The following is a 21,760-nucleotide window of genomic DNA, read 5'->3' on the forward strand; positions in this document are numbered from 1 at the left end:
TGCGCAAAAAGAAGTGGCATTTCTTGCCAATCACCAAGATTTGGAGGGAGAGTTGGACTAAATGCATCAGCTTGGCTGTGGACCTTTCTTTTTTTAAAAAAAGGGAAAAAAGGAACTTTTTTTTTTTAAATGTTAAAGCTACATTTGTTTAGGCCTCCCATGACTGAACAGAGTATGGGGAGTTGCCCCCTTTTTTGTTTGTTTTTTTTTCTTTTTTCTTTTTTTTTTAAGCAGCAAGTCTACAGAAAGGTAAATCACTGCGGATGGGCTCGAAGCTCATTCTGGAGTCTTTGGCTTATGTGGGAGAGGTATGCATTCGCAGGTGGCTGATCAGATTGCGCTGCTGGGTGAATTTCCCACCACACAGTTGACATTCGTAAGGTTTTTCTCCTGAGTGGACACGCATATGCTCTGTCAGTCGGTACTGCCGGGTAAAGCGCATCCCGCATTCCTCGCAAGCAAAGGGCTTGAGCCCTAAGTGGCTGCGCATGTGCCGTGTCATGGTGCCCCGCTGCGTGAACATCTTGCCGCAGATGTTGCAAGGGAAGGGCCGCGTCAGCCAGTGAGTCTTCTCATGCTGCCGCAGCGTGGCTGGATCCTTGTAGCTCTTCTCACATACTGAACATTTGAAGGGCCGGGACTCCGTGGCATAGGGCTGGTTGGGGTTGGACAAATCCTCAGCCTCATCCTTACCGCCGTACGTGCCTTCCTCCTTGATGTAAAGGTCTTCCTCGGTGTGCGTCTCCACATGGGCATTGAGCTGCTCGGAGCTGGGGAAGCCTTTGCCACAGGGGATACAGACATACAGGTTGTCACCGTAGGCCACTGGCTCAAACCCCTCCTGCCGGTAGACATAGTTGGCACTAGTATGCCCGCCACTCTCGCTCTCGCTCTGGCCGCTGTCGTCACTGTTCTCCTTACCATTTTCCACCTCCTCCTTACATGGGTAGGGTAGGTCTGCACCGTAGGCCCCGGCCAGACTCCGCTCCACAGACTTGGACAAGGGCCCCAGCAGGATACCGTTGGGCAGCCCTTCACCCTCGTCCCTGTCTTTGCCCCCATCCTTTCGGTCAAAGGCGTTGTCTTTCTTGATCCACTCCTTCTTGCGGGACGAGTGCCGGAGGCCCTTGCGCTGGCTGCTCTCCGTCAATGAGTGGTGGCACTCTTCGCTCAAATCCATCTCCATGGGGTCGCTGCTGTCCGCCATGCTGTGAGGGGCTCCGACTCCAGACTCGTCGAACGATGAGGCACTGTTGGCTGCGGGGGCTGAGGCAGATTGGGGAGAGCCATGCTGGCTTTCGCTGTGCTGCGTGTCATCATGGGAAGCTGCAACAGGGAGCGATGGGCTTTTTTTGGACAGGTCGAGGCCTAGCTCCTGGTCGCCAGTGCTCCCATTCGCACTGCTGCCCCCACCACCGTTCTTACCGGCTCCCCTGCTTAAGGAGTGACAGTTCTCTTGGTTGGAGCTGCTGATAAAGACCTCATCATCAGAGAGCTTTCCCTTTGACAGCTCCTTTGAGTGCGAGCCCTTCAACCCCTCATTTGACCCTGAATAGCGAGCTTGGATGACCGAAGCAGTGGAAAGTCTCTGACTCCTGGCAGATCTCCCAACACCAAGGCCACCGGCCTTGCCAGCAAAGGACTTGCCGTTCCGCTTCAGCTTCTTTCTGCAGAGAGCTGCCAGGTCGTGCAGTTGGAGGTAGCTTGCTGCGGTGAGGAGAGCATTAAAGTTCTGTTCACCAGGCTGGTCAGTCGTTAAGAGCTTACCAGTATAAATAAAGTCCAAGATCTGCCGGAACACAGTGGGGTTCACCATGTCCGTGTCTAAGTTAATCAGGTTGTCATGCAGGACAAGGGATTTGAAATACATGCTGCTGGCTGCCAGGATGTTCTTATGGGCACGAAACAGGGCATTTTCTACCACAATGATCACATCACAGAGGAAACCTTTGGCTCGTTGCTGGTTCAGCTGCAGTAGCAGTTGTTTGGCATGATTTGGCAGTTCCATCTCCACCTTCTCTTCCTTTCACCTTCACCTTACCACCTGCAAAACAGGAGGATGAGAGGTGTGAACCTGCTGTTTCCACTTGAACAAGCCTACATTTAATAGACCGGCTTAACATGGTGCAGTCTATGTTAGGCTTGACACTGACTAAGAAGCTCTGTGTACGTTCAGCCCTGCAAGCTGTGATCCTGCTTGGAATACAGAGAGAAGTATTTCTCATGTTAAGGTTTGATTTAAGTCTTTCAAAAATCAGATTTGTAAATATCTTTTTACAAAAGCAATCGTCATTAGCTGGAATTACTATTCAAAAGAGACCAGCAGGAAAACAATAGTTAGGTACAGGGGAAGGCTGTTTCCCTCTCCTGACACAAATCTGAAGGGAGGATGAGGAGCAAGGAAAAAAGGAAGAAAAAAGAAGCATCTACTTCACTTCCATTTGCATATCTGAGCATGTAGAATAATTAGCATAAGCTGCAGCTTTCCTGCTTTAACATGTAGTTTGTTTCTTGGCTCTTACATGTTGAAATCTTACAACACCCAGCTGCTCTGGGGTTGAGAAAATGACATGTAGCAACTAAATCCATTGAAGATGGAACTAATCACACTGAGGTGTGAATGGGAAATCTCCTTAAGAGTATGAAAGGCTGCTTTAAAAACCACCCCCCTGGCAATGTCTATATCCCAGTCCATTGAGATGAAGGGCTAGAATCAACCCTGAACTGGCTGAAATTCAGGATGCTGAGCTAGCTAAGTGCCACCAAATGTCTTCAACAATCTGAAACTGTTTTCTTAAGTTAATTCTGCCCTGCCTTTAGTTTTGAAGGAATTTTGTTTAAACTGATAAAGTAACCTATCTCGAGTCATAGTCTCTCTACCCTGAAGTACTGGGAAGAGAGGAAGATTGTGGTTACCTCTGTCTAGTTCATGTATTTCACAAACAGTATTCACTATGTGTTTTAGTTTAGATATTTCTATTGGCTTTCCCAGTAGTATGGACTGTATGAAATACCTAGTTTGAGGCGTATCAGAACTAATTACAATTGCACGTTTGGTAGGTACTACAATACATAAAAACTAGGATTTAAATCTGGGGCTGCATTCAGGAATCCAAGATCAGTTTTTTAACTAACTTACTTGATTTTTTTTGTTTGAAAGTGTCAACTACTACTTGTAATTTATCTGTTAAAGTTGATTTAAAATAGTTTCTGAGGTTCAAATGTAGGAACTAAATACCAAACATACAACAGCCACCTTTAGCCTTCCACTTCCTTCCTTCCTTCCCCAGTTCATCTTATTACCGAAACAGATTTCTTTTACTGAAGGAGGAGCAGGCCGTAAGTCCATACAAATGAAGAGCTTGAATTTTCTCTTAAAATCATCATCAGTTAATGTTTTTATTGCTTGTGAGTCCCATTACCGCATTCTGTCCCATCAGATTTCAAATGATGAAGCATTAGCCTGCATTATCTTCCCTCTGTGTCAAGTATGTGTACACAAGAAAAAGTAAATAAGTAGTGATACTGTCAATATTAAAAATAACCTCCCTCAAACCTGATTTTCACTAACCGGTGATAAATAGATTTAATTTGGCAGAAGGGTGGTACATTTACATCATCCATTTCCGCACAACAAAAAGGTTTTGCTTTATGAAAAAAGCTACCAAAAAGTAAATTAATGCAATTTTTCCTCCAATTTTGCTGCCTGACTAGCCTGGTGCTTATATTTTTACCAACAGATGTGCCAAGCAGGTGCCTCCTTTCTTCCACAGGACACATTTCTTGGTTAGCTGGTCAGCCTGCTGCTTGGTCACACATTTGGTAGAATTTTGCGGCCCCTGTTCAGTGCACCAGCACCTAATTCAGCATCCACGCGGATCTCAGTGCCTCATCACCTGGACCCACAGCTAAAATGGCTGCTCTGCTTTTTTGTTCCATATAGTTTCAGCAATGAATGGGAACCAAAGAAGATGGTGGATTCACCAGTGTGCCTTTGTGCACATTAATGTTGTTCCCAGAGGTGGCTGGCTTTAGAAAGGGTGGCAGCCAAAAGGAGGAAATACAGGTTTGCCATGGTGCTAGCCAGTTATTTCTTCTCCATCTATAGTGTTTCTGTCATAGAAACTCACCCTGCAGCATCACAAAAATGTGATAGAGACAGGGATTACCAGCACTGAACAGTGTTGAGCACTTTAAAAACAAGTTTTCCTGTCTTAGTTACATCAGAGTTGCAGCATGCAGGCAATGTGTCTGGTTCTAGTGGCTTGCTTCCAGAATTGCTGATTAAGAGGAAGAAGCAACAGCACAGAGGCACCAAATACCCACTTTTATCTAGCCAGGCCAGTAACAGCACTTACTTCTGGCTCACCGAGATATATTGATAGGGAAGGACAAAAACATGGCTTGCAACATAACACAGCGTCTATATATATAAATGCATCCTGCTCAAGAACAGCAAGAGACAGCCTACTACTACACTGTTTTCACTACAAACATAATGGTGCTTCTCCATGCACATAACACTCAAAATCCCTGGATATGATTTTTAGGTGTTCCATAAAGGGCAAATACGGGAAAGGAAAGGAAACAGCACAGCCAATATTTTTTGGCTACACAGAAAAAAAAAAGTATGTCACTGAAGTAAAAGCGAGCTTATTTCCCATTCATGTGGCACTTGAAGCAGAGGTCTAGAAATCTCTGTATAGGTGTTTGTGTAGGCCTTTGTAAAGAGTCAAGGCTTGCTGCAGCTACTGATGGGAAATATTTTTTGATTTTTACTTCTGTTTTTTTCTTTCTGCATTAAATGATATTGAAACCAGGTAATGAGCCTGCAGGGAGAGCACTGGAAGCAGGGGGAGAATTATAGTTCTGCTTTTTACTGACCTTCATGAGGAAGATAATGTTGTTATTAAACCTCAGTATGTTCTGCAGCATAAAAATTAGCATAGTACAAGTTGTTTAAATTACCTCTATTTATCTCACATGTCAAATTTTACAGAAGTATTCATGTTCAGTAGGACATAAGTATGAGGTAGGTTATTACCTTTAGTAGATTTTAAAAGCAGTGGTCAGGTTTTAGCACTATAACACTGCCTATCAAATTTGAATTTGTTAGCTGAAGTCTAACATGGATCTAGTAACCCTAACAAAATGAATGTAGTGGAACAAGGCTGCCAAAACTTCAGCCAAGTTTAGAGCCCCATGTTTAAAATTTTGCCAGAATTGCCCACTGAGGGCTTTTACCAGGACAGCAACATGGGTCAGAGAACACACCTTTGACTGATGTACCTTTGTTGACAAAAGCTTTATAGCATCAACCTGGCTTGTGTATCTTGTGCAGTCCTGAACAAAAATAAATCCATTCCAGATATTTTCCAGAGCTGACCAGTTACAAACCCTTCTTTAGCAATGATGCATTTCAGAGGTGGGGGAAAAGGGGTGTGCTGGAAAACTTGTTAGCGAAAGAGAAGCAGGCATTATTCCTTAATCTATGGCATCCCTAAGATCTCACTTCTAGCTGAAAGCATGGGAGCAAAGACAACTACGAGGGTAGGTCCAGTATAAAAGTTAGCAGATCTTCCCAACAAATGGCAGGTGCAGCTTTACAAAAGCCTTGCTACCCATTAGTTTGCAGAGACTGGCTCTTAACAAACCCTGAGCAATTGGATAACATCACCACCACCAATAACGACAACAAAAGCCCCAAAAAGCCCTGAAAAATCACAGTGGTTTATATTTCTTGTATCTCAGTATCATTTTTAAGAATGTTTCCTTTTCTGTTTTCTGCAAAAAGATAGGAAAAACATACTCCCAGTTCAGAGGAGCCCTGGCTCAGAAAAGGCTCAGATGCACTTCTAGTAAAAAAATCAAACCCCAGACCTCGAGAATATGTAGATGTCTCACTGGGGCCACAGTCTTTTATCACTTAATTTGGTGTGCAGAATTTCACTCCTTTGCATTTAAAACAGGATCACAGAAGGCTTTGGACAAATAGCATTAAAGATTGCCTTTTTTCAGATTCAGGTTGCTTCCTAGTCATTCAAGACACATAGTTTTCAGAGCAATGAACCTGCTCCAATATTCTTGTGCAATTAGGGAATGAAGCAAGACTGAGGCTCTCTGCTACCTCCACCATATCCATGACACTGAGACACAGCACATGCAAAGACATGAAAATACAGGGCACAAATCACAGAATACAGTAATGCTGCAAGCAGATGCCACACGTCAAACAAAGCTTCGCAAGCTAAGAGCTGATAGTGTCTTCACAAGCAATATTGCCCAAGGAGCTGGGTAACTATGAGCTGCTGTGCCCAGCCTGGGGCACACTGTGATCCTGTGGGCATGAAGATTGTGCAGAACACACAGACTGCTCCAGGAGCTATGCTGCTCTCACTACAAAGCAGGAAAAACTTAATTTTCTCTGTTTCCACAAAGACTCTGGACGTCACAGAAAATTAGATTGCCAAAGTACAGGAGAAGAGGAATCCCTTCACCCCTTTAAATAGTATACAATCTACATATTCACTACAGATTTGATTCTCTTTAGTATCACTATATCTCTTCTTTTTAAAAGTAATTGCTGAATGAATGCTAAATGTGTTATCTTAGCAACCTCTGGCAGGAGATGCTATTTGATTTCATCTCTGAGTTATAGATTGCAGCATATGAATATTGTTTACCTTTTAAGAAGCAACACCAGTGAAGCAAAGAATCAATCAAAAACAGATCTAAGGAATCACTCATTTCACGTAGAGGATTTGTGGATGGATGAGAAGGCTAGACACCGAGCACCTGAACAGTGAACTAACAGTACTGCAGATAAAAACCAACAAACAGATTAGATGTGATGTATCAAATTAGATGCCGTTAAAGCGTTAGCCTACTGTGCATGTTATCATATACCTAGGAAAAGATAGTGGCCTGCTTACTTATTTCTCCACCTTCCCAAGCAGTTGTGCTGCACTGAGCAGACACTGCAGCAGTGAGCATGGGGAAGAACAAGACAAAATTAAATTAATTATTTCCTACATTGTTCTTTCCTGCCAATTTACTTCTGACATTAAAAATGCTGTGTCCAGCTGCTACTGGATCTGGGTGAAACTGAAACAGATGACTTCTGCACCCTTCAGTTTCAGATGAACTAACTTTTTTAGAGCACTTGAAGACGCCACTGGGAAGAGAGCTTTCCTGTTGCTCACTGGCTCATCTGATCTTCCTCTCCCCACATCCCAACAGAACCTATTTCTAGGACTCTCCAGAGGTATCAGTGAGGTGGGCTTTCATGGCCCAGGAGCTGCAGTTGGCAGGTCATTAGCCCGTGCCTTGTAAAGGTATTCACATTCCAGAGCAGCAGAGGCATAGGGAGGAATGCAGGAACTATGTTAGCCCAAATGGTTCCCTATCCTCAGCCCCTGTGAGCAGGCAGACAGCAGAACTCAGAAACACGAGGCAAGAACATGCACTTTCATCATTGGCAGTGGAGCAGCAAAAGCTCTGTGAGGCAGGCTCAAGCAGAAAACAGGATGCAGCACCCTTGGTTTTCCTCACAGGAATATCTCTCACTTCAAAATAAGTAAGACCAACATGTCAGGTTGTTCAGGGAGAGGTCTGCAAAGCTGGGGGAGGGAGAGAAAGCGACATGCAGGACAGAGCAGGATGTGCAGCTCATGTTGCAGGTGTGGACATGGAAAGGAGACGGAGAACGGAGGATCATTTTGAAGAGGATACCACATCAGCAAACTTAAAGTGGCCCTTGTTTAGTTTATTACATTCCAATTAGTGCCAGGCAGAACTGCCCTCCCAGCTCCCTGAAGCAGCTCTTGCAGGACTCCCACAGAAACAATACAGCTTTGCTTATGGACACAAGCACCTGTTTGGTACCTCTGTGCGGCAACATTTGGACATGAGGTACCTGGGCAATACATGCTCAACTGCTACCAGCTCCTGGCCCAAAAAGGAGAAGGAAAAGAGTCAGATGATTTTCCCAGTCCCTTCTCTTTTCCTGTGCTAGAATAACAAAGAGAGCCTGACATGGCTAGGCCCTTCTTTACTGCATGGCAAACTGCCCAGGGAAGGGGAATCTCCGTGGGTGAAAAGGGTAGGGGCCCTGTGTGCATGAAAGCACTAACATCAGGAGAGCAAAGTGATTTCTAGTCAGTGCAAGGCTGCAGCAAAGCAGGAACACCTTGCTATACAAGCTGAGACTACGAGCAGTAGAATGCAGATTAACCACTTGGTTGCCGCTTACCATGCCAGGTACATTGGGCTAAAGGCACCTCCATCCAGTGCTGCCCGACGTGCCAGGTACATCCCATGATGTTCCATTGAAATCACAACAGGCCATCAATAGAACGTGGCTGCACGGATGCAGAATGGAGAACCAGCAGGGACGCTGTTAAATGCAATTAAAAAACTGCAATCAAAATTGAAATGTACATTTTAAAATGGCCACCTGCCTTAAATATGTAACTACTAGAACAACCTCCCCTCCACCCATCTCCCCAGAGCTGCTGAACTGTGACGGAAACAGAGCAGAAGGCCTCTGCAAGTTTCTTGATGACTCTCTCTGGCCACCTCCATTCAGGACTCCCAACAGCACTGAGCTTCAGGGGGAGCAGTCCATATATATCCAAGGTCAGCAGATCCCAGGATGTCTGCACCAGCTTCCTTCTGCCCAGAAATTCAGGCAACTAAATATCACCATTCAGAAATCCCTCTACAATGAGAAAAGCCTGGTGCCAGCGCTTCATGGTCTCGTTCCCCACACAGTACAGGCAATGAAAGAAACGCTTAAATGCTGATCCTCTGTGTTGTCCCCATTTCCCTTTCCCCCTTCCCAAGCCTTTGAAATCCTGCTTTTGTAGAGATGTTATGGCATTGAGAAAGGCTAGGTCCTTTGGCTTTTGTTACATCTGTGGTGCAAGACGGGAAAAGAAAATACTGTATACCATCTCCTATTTATAATGATGCTTCACTGATAATTTAATCTGTGTTCTTGGAGACTGGAGATCAAGTTGATTCATGGTGAACTGCAGCTGGTACAAGAGTCGCAAAACTGAAGATCTAGAATTCCACCCTTCCCTGCCCAAAGGAAAAAGCAACAACATTTTTCCCATGTCTGGGAAAGGCACATCCCAAGGATACACAGCTTGTCAAGCCTAGGATATCCTCTACAGTGCATATCGTCCTTCCCTCAGAGTTTCTGTAATCAGCTCCATCAGGGTTATCACGGAGGACAGTCTCAGGGTAGATGCTAAGCACAGGTCCCTCTCTACAAGTGGCGATGCTGCCCAGTGAAAAAAAAAAACAACAAAAAAAAAACCCAAACAAGCCAAAACAATAGAACAGAAATAAGCCTGCAGCCTCACAGGGATTTAAAGTAGGTTTTAATGGCCCCTCATGGCAAAGTGTAACTTCTGCATAGCTCTTGTCACATTGATGGCTGCATGTCTCCAGCTGTGCTGCTGGAGATAGAAATCTTACATTTAAAAAGTTAGAAGAATATTGATTATCATTTCAACCTTAAAAGATAAAAGGCCAAATGAAAAAGACTTACAGTAATTAATGTAGTTGGATGAGAAAGAAAGTAAAGGAGGACACTGGCTGGCAAATAGAAAGTGTCTTCATGAAAAGGACACTGAATGTAAGGAGATGGTTCTTCATTCTTCCTGGACATCTGTGGGGCTCAGGCCCAGGACAGTGTTCCTATCATTACCACCTGCATTCTTATCCCCACAATTCTGTAACTAAATCCCTTTCACACTGAACTAAGAGGTCTTTTGTATTCAGATTGCCCTGTTCTGACTGCTATAGGCTGAAGATTTTAAAATCTTGTCAATACAATGAAGAAGTGAAATGTAAGCAAGTGTTTACTTACTGACCTGGGCTATGCTGAGCCAAGAGCATTTGCTCTAGACTGCATACGAGCAACATACTGCTGGCTGCATCTGCCAGCATCAGGAGTCTGCGAAACATTCAGCAATACTCAGCTTAAGAAAGGCTGAATGCTGCATAAAGGTATTTCTTGGACAGGTTTCCAGACAGCAGCTCAAATGCAGATTTACACTCAGATTACAGCAATTTGCTTCTTCCTACTGTGAAGCAAGAAGCTCTTCTCCATAGTTGTATTTCCCCTCTAGGGCAGAGATTAGCAGAGAACTGCTTAAAACAAAGGTGTTTCCTACTGCTAGAACATCACACTGCAGTCAGAAATGAAGCTTCCTGCCAATTCCTAACCAGACCCCTTGTATATTATACATTTATTTTCACTGCTGACATGGAGGAGCCTAAGAGTACCCAAACCCTTTAGTGGGAGGAGAAGAGAAGAGGCATGGACATTGCAGATCTTGTCAAACAGAGCCAGGCACTAAAAATTCCTGCATATCTGCAGAGCACAGTTGATCTCAGGAACACAGCAGTGGCACAAAACAAATAAAGCCTCAGAAGCCAGTGAGAAGCAATAGATGTTGGGCTCCTCTGCAGCCCTGCAACAACTGAGCAAGCTCAGCTCCAACTGTACCTGCATTGCAAGTGGTAAAGGCAGCTCTGATGTCCCATGCTAATCTAATGACTCCTTATTGCACTAAAGTACCCACATATTCAGTGGAGTACCTCAGCTCACACAGGAGGAAGGATACCCTCTACCCATCCACCAGTTAAGGCCCTTTTGGTATGCAAAATTCCTCTGTTTCCCAGCTACCTTTGAGCCTTGATGTATAGAATTCTCCCTTTACAATGCAAGAATTTAGGACATGACTAAAGGATTGTTGCTACCTCCCAGCTAATCCTAGAGAGCGTTAGGCAGAATCAACAACCCTATGAATTACAGGGAGTGAGAAGATGCTTCTGGTCCTAAAAGCTTGGGACCTGTCCTTCAGCATGGTAGGCCAGAGTTGGTAGGGGGTGCGCAGGGTGGCAGCTTCATGCTGGGCACTGCTCTGGGGGCAAGAGCACACAGCACTGTGGAGAAGAAGGAACATTGTGACCCTTTTCCAACTTTTCTCAACTGTCTTACAGCACCCTCCCAGTTGCAGCACAGCTTTAGGGCTCTGAGTCACCACAGGTACAAGCTGATAGCTGGGTTATGAAATGCAGCAATACTGGGGCAAATGCATGGCCCTTTCAGCTGTCCCTGCAGCTGGGGAGGGATCTCCAGGACAGGGATGAGGCAGGCAGCTGGGAGTGTTAAATCCACTAGCGATTGTGACTCAGACCCCTTAGTTACAGGGTTTGTTAGAGCAAACAAGACCTCAGAGTACTGGGAGAAATGGGAGGGGATTTGATAAAGATCCTCCCAATTGGCCTGCTTATTTCTTGTGTGGACTCAGCAAACTGCAGAGAGAAGCAGTCTGCACAGGAGTATCTGCATACAGAATGCTGCTAATGTTGTGAACTTGTTGCGATAGTTAATACTGAGCTTCATGCTCAGGGTTGCAGGAAGGACATGGGTAGTAACAGCCTTGGACCAAAATGTCATCTCTCTCACCACATGCCAGATACCAGTGAGCACAAAAACAAACTGCTGTCTCATTTTCTTCTGCAAGACCAAATCTCATTCCCTTATCTCATGCATACCTGCAAATGCAGCAGCAGCAGTAGTTCTCGTTGACACAAATAAACAATGCCTTAAATACAGCACCGTTGGCACTTTGTCCACCATTTTTCCTTTTTTTGCCAAGAACTGACCATGTACTCAGCCCTGTACCTCCCAGTCTCTAAGCTCCACTCCTGTGAAACCTTTCAAGCAAACCACTGTTTAAGAATCGGTCCTGGCAGTATCAAGACTGTACTGCCTGCCAGATGTCTCTCCAAATCAGATGCTTAACTGATCATCTTGAACCCTCCCTCATACATTTGGTTCTTTGCAACCACCAAAAAATGTTTCTGCAACTCTGAGCCTCGCAAACAAGAGGATGCCAGAAAGCCACTATTGCTTGTAAAAGCAGAAGGACTAACAGACTCAAAATTCTGCAGACTCTGCACTGCATCCAGATCTGTCCAAGCTGAAGATAACCTAAGGGGAAAGCAGGGTTTACTCATTTTCAAAAGTCTTCATTTTTTTGGCTGCCTCTCCCCAAACACTACTTCTCATTTTGACTGTTTTATTCTTCTGTCTTCTTCGCTTGAGACTTCAGACTTACTTTAAACTTAGCTCACAGACTGCAAGGAGGTCACTCTACGTATGCTTCCAAAATCCACCTCTTTCCAGCAAAGCTTCCATCCTGCCACCCTTATCCTGCAGCACTGCACAACAGTGGGCCAGGGCCGCAGTACCTCAGGCGCATTTGGCCAGCCTTCTCTGTCAGACAGTTTCTCAGCTTTGGGGATTACAGCCCCAGGCGCATTATGAAAGGCAGCCCAGCAAGGTTGTGGGGTGTTGAAAACTTTGCTACAGTCCAAAGCAAAGGATCTTCCTCCTTTCCTTCCCTACACACTATTCTTGTCAAAGTCAAGGATTTTGTGGCAGTCCTCAAAATACACAAATTATAGACTCTTGTCATGAATCAAGACTTAAAACATCTCTCCATTTAAGAGTGGAAGGGGAGCAGCAAGGCACAGGGGAAGGTACTTTTGCCCCAGATTTGGTTTTGAAAAGGGAATTGGCAGTTTATGCATGTGCTTTACCCTGTAATCTGGAAGCTCCTTAGGACAGGACCCCTAGAAGCATTTTATACTGAACTATATATACACCCCACAGCAAAAGAACCAGCGGCTCCCCGCGTCCATTCCAGCCTGCTCAGCTTCTCCTAAATCAACACTGCCAGAAGGCAAGACAGCACTATAACAAATTAGCACCACTCACAACTTGTTGAAGTTGCTGTTCCATTGTTTGTTTATTTAAAACACGCGTGCGCACGCACACACACGCTCACACAAACCTCCCAAGCTTGCTCTCTGCTGCCATCACCCAAACTCCAGATTTGTAGTCTCAGAGAGAGAGGCAGGCAAGGCGGTGGATTAAACCCATGCAGAGCAACAGTCACTGCACTGGGACTCTGCCTGGGTTTTGCTCTTTCGCTACAAGCAAAACAAAAGAATGCCCACACTGTTCCAGCCTGGAAGATCAAGGTGTTGAAATCCTTATTTTGGCACTTGACTAGGGAAGTGGTGTTAAGAAAAAGAAAGAGCCACAGGCTTGAAAGGACCCAGCACTAATAAAACTCTTAGTGCTAATGCTATTTATGAACATCCAAGGGATAATCTGCACCCCTTATCAGCCCACAAGATTATAAGATCTTTCAAATAGGAAACATGTCTTACTTCATAAAGCGCTGTATAAGTTTACAGAGCACAATATTAGTGGTAATAAATAATTGTCAAAGTAGAGCAAAAAGGTGGCTGTAAAACCTGAAAAAGTACTGCCGTTCCCATTTCATTCTGAGCTCTGGGTAGTAATACTGTAGGTTGACTGGTTGTTCTGGCTTGGTTTACTCCTATGCACCAATCTGGTTTTATTTTAAGAGATTATCTGGGAAATGTGCTATGCTTTTATTTACACTGGAGAGATTAATGTTTATCATGAGGTGATCATGACATGGGTATTTTAAAAAGCTGTAGTAGATTCTTATCCTTCCACCAAATACAGTCTAATTTGCCAGCATGCATCTGTGTGCCAGCAATGATTCCTTTACACAGCACTTCTATCTGTGGGCACTTCCTCCACGCAGAGCACCTTGCTATCTGAGCAATTGCTCACCAGTTGCGTCACGTAGCCTATAGAGACAGCTTTTTCATTTCTCTTGGTTTATACGACATTAAGTTCTGAGTTGCTGCAGGCATAGTTTAAAGGACAATAAAGTCAGCATCATCACCTCAAACGCTTACTTAACATGCTTTCATTTAGTTATTTTTTTCATTTTAGAGAAATTTTTCTGGTTTATGAATGCTCTAAATGTTTTGCATCTTCTGGCTGCTGTATCATGTCCTGACAGAGCGCTGCATCCTCCAAAGCATCTCTGCTAGCCTGGGCGGAGCACAGTTTTGGTTTCTGGACAGGGGAACACTAGATACTACAGTTACCTCCACCAGTCTAACAACAATTAAGAAAATGACTAGATTTTATACTCAGATTGAGACCTTTGCATGGAATTCTGTGGGTGCCAAAACAATTACAATTTTATTCTTCAGATAACCCATAGTTTATCAAATGTTTAAATACCCAAGCCTAAGTATTTCAAAAGCTACTCACTTTACATTTGTCACCTAAGGAAATTGCTAAGCAATTTGTGCATTTATTTCCTGTCAGAAAAAAGTGTCGAAGAGCACACCAGAATGGATCACCCTCCTTCTTTCAGCACTATTAAAACCATCTCATTGGTAATTATTCTCCTCAAGATGGGTGTGGGGGAATGAAAAGCTGGAGCAGATTCTATTTATAGAAAATAACCTTGGGAAGAAAAAATGAGGTACCAGAGAAACAGGCATGAGGGGTGAAGTGACAGTGCTGAAACTAGCCCAAGACACAGGTGTACCAGGTGGCTGTGCCAAACAGCTCCAAGAACACAAATGTGGCCACACCTCCTCCAAGACTTAGGCTTGGCTGGCACGTTTCATAGGCACCCAGATGAGAATTCACAGAGACAATTCATGTATTTAAAAGCTTGAGCAAGAGTTAAAAAAAAACCCCACACTAAAAGGCTATTTTAAAACTGCTGGATCACTTCCCATAGAACTCTCCCCTCTCAGCAAGGAAAGTGGTTAAAGAAAAAACAAAAAACCAAACAGAACCAAAACAAAAAAACCAAAACAGCCAGAGGGACTGAAACCTCCGTTACACAGATGAAACAACTCAGCAGTTTTATAGCTACACAAATAGGATCAGAATCTGGCCAAAGGAGTAATACATGTACAAACTACTGCTACCAGCCACAACAAACATTGATACTACACCTTAGACTGGAAGGAAAAAATAAAATTCTTATATCCTTATCACTTCCAGCAGAGCCCACTAATGTAACAGCATGAAGAGACTCCCAGAGGATGAAAAAAGTATGTTTAGTGTGGGTATGTTTGGACTAAAATCTCTCTCTTGGCATTGTGCATTCCCAAACGCCTGCATCTAGTATCTTGCTGCTTTCAGTCCCTGGCCCTTGGCTGCGCATTATTCAGCCACTCACAGTTCTGTCACGGAGAAGGGCTGAATAAATTGTAGCATTGTTATGCCACAGTGCAGGTGCTCCAAAACACACATGTCCTGAGGCTCGTGAACTTGAGAAGAGATATACCTCATCAGCCATAGGGACGTTCTGATGCCATCTAGCTTTCTCTGACCCATCAAGTCAGTCCACCTAGGGTTAATCTATTCCCTTCTCCAGGCGTTTTCTTGGCAGACACCACACTCAAGGAATATGTTTTAACAGCAGGAAAACCACCCCAAAATCCAAACTGAAACAACAGTCAACTAAGTGGCATAGGTAGCATCCTTCTTATCATAGACTATCCTCCATCATGGATGCTAACACAGCTTTCACACACCTTCTTTCTCTGCTACCTCAGTGTAAGAAGCCCGACAATAATCCCAAATCCTCAGACCCTTCCAGGACCAGTCTTTGCACACGCAGACCCATTCCAGACAATTAAAGTCTTATAACAGGGTATGTAATGTAAAAGCCTTTTTAATCTTGTGCAGGCAAGAAATAGCAGGGACCTGCCTGCAGAAAAATTAAAGAGTATATAGTAATTAATCAAATTGATTTAACACAGCCAGCTGCATGTGAGAATGCTGGCCCAGGCAGAGATAGTCCCAATGGTACGCATTTGCTTACAAATAGGCAAGGTGCTTTGGCACAGCTACTGCATCCTTTGAAAAAGTTGGTTTTGACATGTTGGGAAAGGACTTGGATTTTCCAGCTGCTCTCTAAGCAGGAGGCAATTCAGCAAACACACCCAAGACTTGCAGCAGACACCACTCTAAAATTTGTCTTCATTATGTTCTAATTTTCACACAACTTTGTTATTTGCAATAGCCAGAAAAAAAAGTGGTGATTAAATTTTTCATGTTTCTAAAAACAGAGGAAAGGTCAGGAAAGCACTGTTACACATAATTTCTTCTTTCTCTAGCAGCAGCCATTGAGTGTGCTGGGCCAGGTTTTACTGCTCACATTTTCCCTGTTATTCTTGAACCAACAAATCAAATATGGGTGTCAGGTTCAATGGGTTTCAAAACAAAAGGTGTAGTGGAAGGGGGATTATTGTCATTTTTTTTTTTTTTAAAGACAGTTACTCTTAACAAAGAGTGAAATTGCTGAGAAAATAGTATTTGCAAGATGGCAAAGCAGAATTTACTTCCCCCCCCCCCCCAAGGACTGGGTCACTGAGAGGTATGCAAAGCTTCAGACAGGACTAACAACTGTGCTGAAATTTAGTGAGGTGCCCAAAAATGACTGATGAGTTTGGGTCTTTCAATGGGATGAGTGGCACAGTAGAAATTCTTAGTCGTGCTAGCTTTTATTCATATGTGTTTTTTATTATTATTCATGTAAAACTTTCATTGTAGGAGACAAACATAATTATTACAAGGTATGTAAAGCACACCAGAACTTCAGAAAGAAGCCTCAAGTCTGACCATCTCTCATATGAAAGAAAGGATGATTATTACAATCCACTTTTTTTCTTTAACTTAATTTTTATTTTCCTGGGAAGTGTGAAAAAGCTTTTTTGTTAATTTGGTTTTTAATTGATCATATTATTTAAAGGACTCAGTGAGGAATCTAAAAATCTGCAGAAGGGTTTGTTGGGGGCAATTAAAAGGAGAAAAGCCTCATAAAAACAACCCTGCCTCCTCCAAACACGGAGTTTGTTCCTCTGCTGCACATGCGCACTAATGCCCTTTTGCCTCCCCGTGAGAGAAACAAATCCAAAAGATCTGGCATAAAAGGCCTGGAAGACACTGCACTCAGTTGGACACATGACGGGGTGGTGCTGGGAGGCAAAGAGGCAGCTGAAGTTATATGGGAATAACAACAACATTCACAGAAGTTCCCCTTGGATACATGTCAGCATGTGGGAATGATGGATTAAGATTGAGTATTTGCATTTCCCAGTCAGATGCCAAGATATCAAAGCTGGCATGCTAAGGTGTTCTGGCATTCCTTGAAGGGAGTCTCCAGCTGTCAACACTGCATGTGTACAGAGCTCTTCTGCTTGCAAGTATCTCTCTCTCTAATAGCACATGCATTTTTAATTTTTTAAAATATGTGATCTAGGTTAGTGCTCATAAAAGTGAAGGATTAACAGCTACAGTGTAACACAGGCAGCTGGGCAAGCTCTGCTGGCAGATCATGCCAACACAATCAACCCCAAATTAATCCTGCACTGTGTTCCCACACACACACAGCAATCAGGTAGTGCCATGGTGCCAAGTTCTTCAGTCAAGATGTAGGAGCGAAGAAGTGCCATGTTATTACCTCTTCTTCTAAAGGCCGCAGTAGACCATTTTGATGTTTGCATACAATAGGCCCATAAACATCTGAACTGAATTAGAGTGCAGGACTGAATCCTCTGTCAGACATGGTTTTTAAAATAAGATGTAGCACTTCTGCATCATTGCCCTCTACAACAGACCTCAGTGCTTTTATGTTTCTTTTTTTTAAAGCCAGCATTAACATTGCCAGTGGTACATTATTTCCCATTATTTTCCCAGCTGGAAAAAAAAAAGAAACAAAAAAAAACAAACCACCGAAAAATAGATCCATCATTACAGATGATGAAGCATCGTGATCTGGTTTAGCCCATCCAAGTCAGGATGGCCACTGAAAAGGTTAGGTCTTGCCCTCTTCCTGCATCAATCCTGGTCTGGCTCAGCCTTTGCAGCCTTATGGTATTCAGGGGTAGTGCAACAGAGCAGGCAGGAGAGCACAGCCAAGGACCAGGAACACTCAACAGCAAAGCTGGCTGTAAAGCCAAATCCCGTGTGTCGGAGGTCACAGTAGTAATTGAGGATTGTGCTGCAAACTCCAAAACATCCTCCACTACCCAGGAAGGCTGCTGGCAATAGGTGGAAGATGGTGGTGAGACAGAGGAACAATGAAGAGAAGAGAGTTCTTGCAAATTATTGCTGGCACTGCATGGTGCTTGTGCAATGAGAAGATGGAACAGAGCAGCACTCGGACCAGGAGGAGCTTCTCTCCCATAGAGGGAGGGACAGAAGGGATACTCCCGCCTGCCTTTGCACCTGAAATTCTCCTCTCTGACACCCCAGTTTGCATAGTCAGAAGTGAGATCAATGCCTAACTACACAAGATGCTTCCACTTTGTAATGATCTTCATTTCTAGATGCTTAATAGTTGTTGACTTCCTCCCTTGGAATTTTGTCACAGCCCAGCAAGAATGAAAGTTTAGACGTTCTCCCCAAAGTCCCCAAGATGCATCAGAAGCTGGAATCTGCTGCAGGGCTGCAGTATGTTGTCTCAGCAGATTCAGTGGGTAACAAGGTCTTCTGAAACAAAGCGTAGTAAGTGTTTCTGCCTGGACTTGCCGAAAGACATTAATGCAAATACAGCTCCAGGAAAATTAGGGTGGACTCTAGTGGCTGCCTCCCCCTCAGGGGGTTGGTTTTTGGGTTATTTTTTTGGTTTTGTTCCCCTCCCCCCCCCGCCCCTTCAATCCTGATTAAATTCATTACAGTTGCATTTAAACCGAGGTTGCGATTTAAATTTTCCAAAGCAGGCAGGGCAGGTTTGAAAGCCTGATATATCGGAGTTTATGCGCTTCCTGAAGAACTAGGGTAGTTGCAGAGCCTTCCCCAAGGGGTGCCTGGCTGGGCCCCTCACCCTCTTGACATGTTTGCTGTCACACAGGCCACTGGATTCCTGGCAAGTCGAGCAGGCTTGCTCCTTACAACCAAGCAGCCCCACATTCAAGCATGCCAGTACTTTCCTTGAAGGTATTTACAGTTTACTTTTTAGTGCTACTTTAAGTTCAAAGGGGCTAGTAAAGCCCCATTAAGCCATTTACATCAAACTGGTTAGTTAATTATCCTGTTGCAGGCTTTAAATTAGCAATTTATAACCCCTTCCCTAGAGATGCCAGTATTTGGAAACAACTCAGCTGGGACATTTTGCAGGGTGCAGTTAAAGAACAAAAAACCCCACTACCCCCCCCCCCCCCCCCCCCCCCCAAAAAAAAAAAAACAAACCCAAAAAAACCCCACCCAAACCAACCCCCAAACAAACAGAATAAATCTATTCAGTTTTTGGTTGGAAATCTATTAACTCTGGGAGATGCCAGTAGGGACAGGGGTGGGAGAGAGCCCACCATTACCAGCTAGCAAGGATAGTGAGGCCATGGCTACCTTAGGCTGTGTCTGTGCAGCAAAATGCAGTGATGTGCAGAGATGCAAAGCTAGCCTGGGAGGCATCACAGCTACATGAGGGTGATGCTTCCCTTACAATGAGATGTTCTGCTTCTTAGTGTCATAATCAAAGGTATTTTCACATTCGTATGTACAAAAATGTGTCTGCCCACAAGGAGGAAAAACTATTTGAGGCTTTGGGGCTGGTCAAACTATGAATGCCAGCATACAGGGACTAAAGAGGACCATGAGTTTCATAGTCAGCACCTCAGCTCGCCCATGCAGGCGAGGAGGCTCTTGCCACACTGCAGCCATCTTTCAGCTTAGAATTAACAAGATTCAGATTTATATCCCTTTGCCGTAAGGGTCAATGACCTGCTCATTGTGAGCGTACCCCATGGGCCAGGTGAGGCTGGAGCAGAAGAGTCTCCATTCCAGGGTCCTCTCCCCTGCCAGCAGCATTTCATTGCCGAGAAGGAGAATCTGTTGTCCCCTCAGGGTCTGGTTATTCCAGTCCACCCCACTCAGAACTCAGAGCTGTTATAGAAGGGAACAACAACCACCTCCCCCTCTAAATACCTGACTGCCCAAACTAACCAGGTCCTACAGTAAAACATGCTTCTCAGCCTCTCTTCCTTATTTCCACCAGCCATTATTAGTTCTACAAACAATTGGCATACTGGATGTTTATTGGCAAATTCTATTTAAAATAAAGATGGGAGGGAAGGACTGTCCAGTTGCTTCTATTTTCACACAACAATCTATCAGGTACAGGAGAAATCTTGGCCCCGATCCTGGGAGGCTGTCCCAACCAACAAGCACTTAAAACCTCACCAAGAGCAGGAATCTGTGGAAAGAAGGGGCATGTGGAGTGAGACCAAGGCCAACTAGGAGATTCCACATTAACATGAAAAAAAGGCACATGAAGTTTGAGAGAAAATTTCCATTGTACTTGAAAGACAAGACAGACAGATGGAATCAAGTCATATGACAGACCCTGTGATTTTTTTCCTCCATCTTAATACACCCCCTTTTCAATGGCAAAAAAAAAAAAAAAAAAATCTGCCAAACAAGTGTCAGATTACCTTAAAAAAAGACACATAAAAATGTAAGCAAGTTCATTTCTTTATACTACACAACCATGAGATTTATTTTGCATTTGCTTGCTGCTTCTTTGGTATGGAAGGTAGCCATTTCACAACAATTTTTGGGATGGGGGGGCAGACAGGAAGAAGAGAGGGAAGGACACTCAGAGATTTCAAAGCAAAGGGACAAAATACTTTTTGTGCTAAATTTGGTAAGATGATATCACTTATGTGATTTACTGCTCCAAATTGCAAGACAGAGGCCTTATAATAAAAATACAGGTAAACACAACGTAAAATCTAAATTATCTAAAGGACTGAAAAACCCAGCCCCACACATAGATGACATTCTCTGAATTCTCTGCCCTTTCTTGGGAGCAGTTACACCCAAACCATCACTCAGCCCAGAAGCTGTTCGCTCCTGCTAATCACTCTGGAATCACACACTAAGGTAAAAAAAGTTCAAATGCAAACAGTAACCTGGCCTTTAAAACAGCCCAGTGCTAACAGGCCACAGGACTGCATAATATTAGGGAATTATAAAATAATGTGAAACTGGGAAGAAAGCAGAAAGCAAAGCCCTCCTGTGGATGAAATGGGAGTCTTTCCTGCTCCACCAAAACCTTCCATTTCCAAGGCATGCAATACCCCAGCCTGTGCCTAAAACAGGTGTGTCTCCTTAAATACCTCACATGTCACACTTGTGTCTCATGGATACAGTCCTGTGGGATTATATTAGTACCAGTGCAGACCAGCTGTAGCTACCCCCAGCAATATCCTGTAACTCCTTGGATGGGGGGGAGCTGCTCTCCGTAGCATGCAGAGCCCCCTGCCACATGACTTTCTGGAGACAGACAGCGACCCTGCGACTGCAGCTTCAGAGCATTTGTGCTCTGGGGGCTGAATCAATTCAGGGACAACCTCCTCCAAGAGCAGGAACAAGGTGCTGCCAAGAGGAAGTGAACAGAGGGCTCCATGTACTCTTTTTTACCCCCTCCTCTGCACTTACTACCAGCAAATCCTCACCTGATTGGTGCTAAACAGACACTCTGAAGATCTCCTTTAAATAAAAAAAGATGCACAGCTAACAGAGCGAAGTCCACTCAGCCATTCCCAAGCAGAAAATGCTAACAGGGCGCAAGGCAGATATGGCTAGTGCAGGATGAAGGAAGGACAAAGGAGAGCGAGCCTCATACATCCCTAAGTCAGTGCAGGAAGATACACCCGTTGGCAATTTCAACCTAATTCTTCACCAAGCATTGGAGGATACTAGCTGCTGGCCTAAGCAGCTGAAAGAGCCAACAAGAAAATTCTCAGGGCAGCAAATGCATTAATGGCATTTTCTGTGTCATATCTTCGTGACTGGCACAGGTAATAAAAC

General features: G+C 44.1%; 1 protein-coding gene across 1 annotated transcript in view; it reads right to left on the reverse strand.

Moving 5' to 3' along the window:
- Positions 1–249: 249 nt before the first annotated feature.
- HIC2 (HIC ZBTB transcriptional repressor 2) overlaps positions 250–21,760 on the reverse strand; it is a 73,894-nt gene continuing 52,383 nt past the window's right edge. Inside the window, exons 3-4 of the mRNA XM_075718644.1 lie at positions 8,252–8,395; positions 250–2,044 (exon numbers count right to left, since the gene is read on the reverse strand). Coding sequence (XP_075574759.1) covers positions 296–2,008 — 1,713 coding nt within the window. The 5' untranslated portion in view covers positions 2,009–2,044; positions 8,252–8,395 and the 3' untranslated portion in view covers positions 250–295. The remainder of the gene's footprint in view (positions 2,045–8,251; positions 8,396–21,760) is intronic.

This window comes from Pelecanus crispus, chromosome 11, assembly GCF_030463565.1.
Source record: "Pelecanus crispus isolate bPelCri1 chromosome 11, bPelCri1.pri, whole genome shotgun sequence".
NCBI classification, from domain to species: Eukaryota; Metazoa; Chordata; class Aves; order Pelecaniformes; family Pelecanidae; genus Pelecanus; species Pelecanus crispus.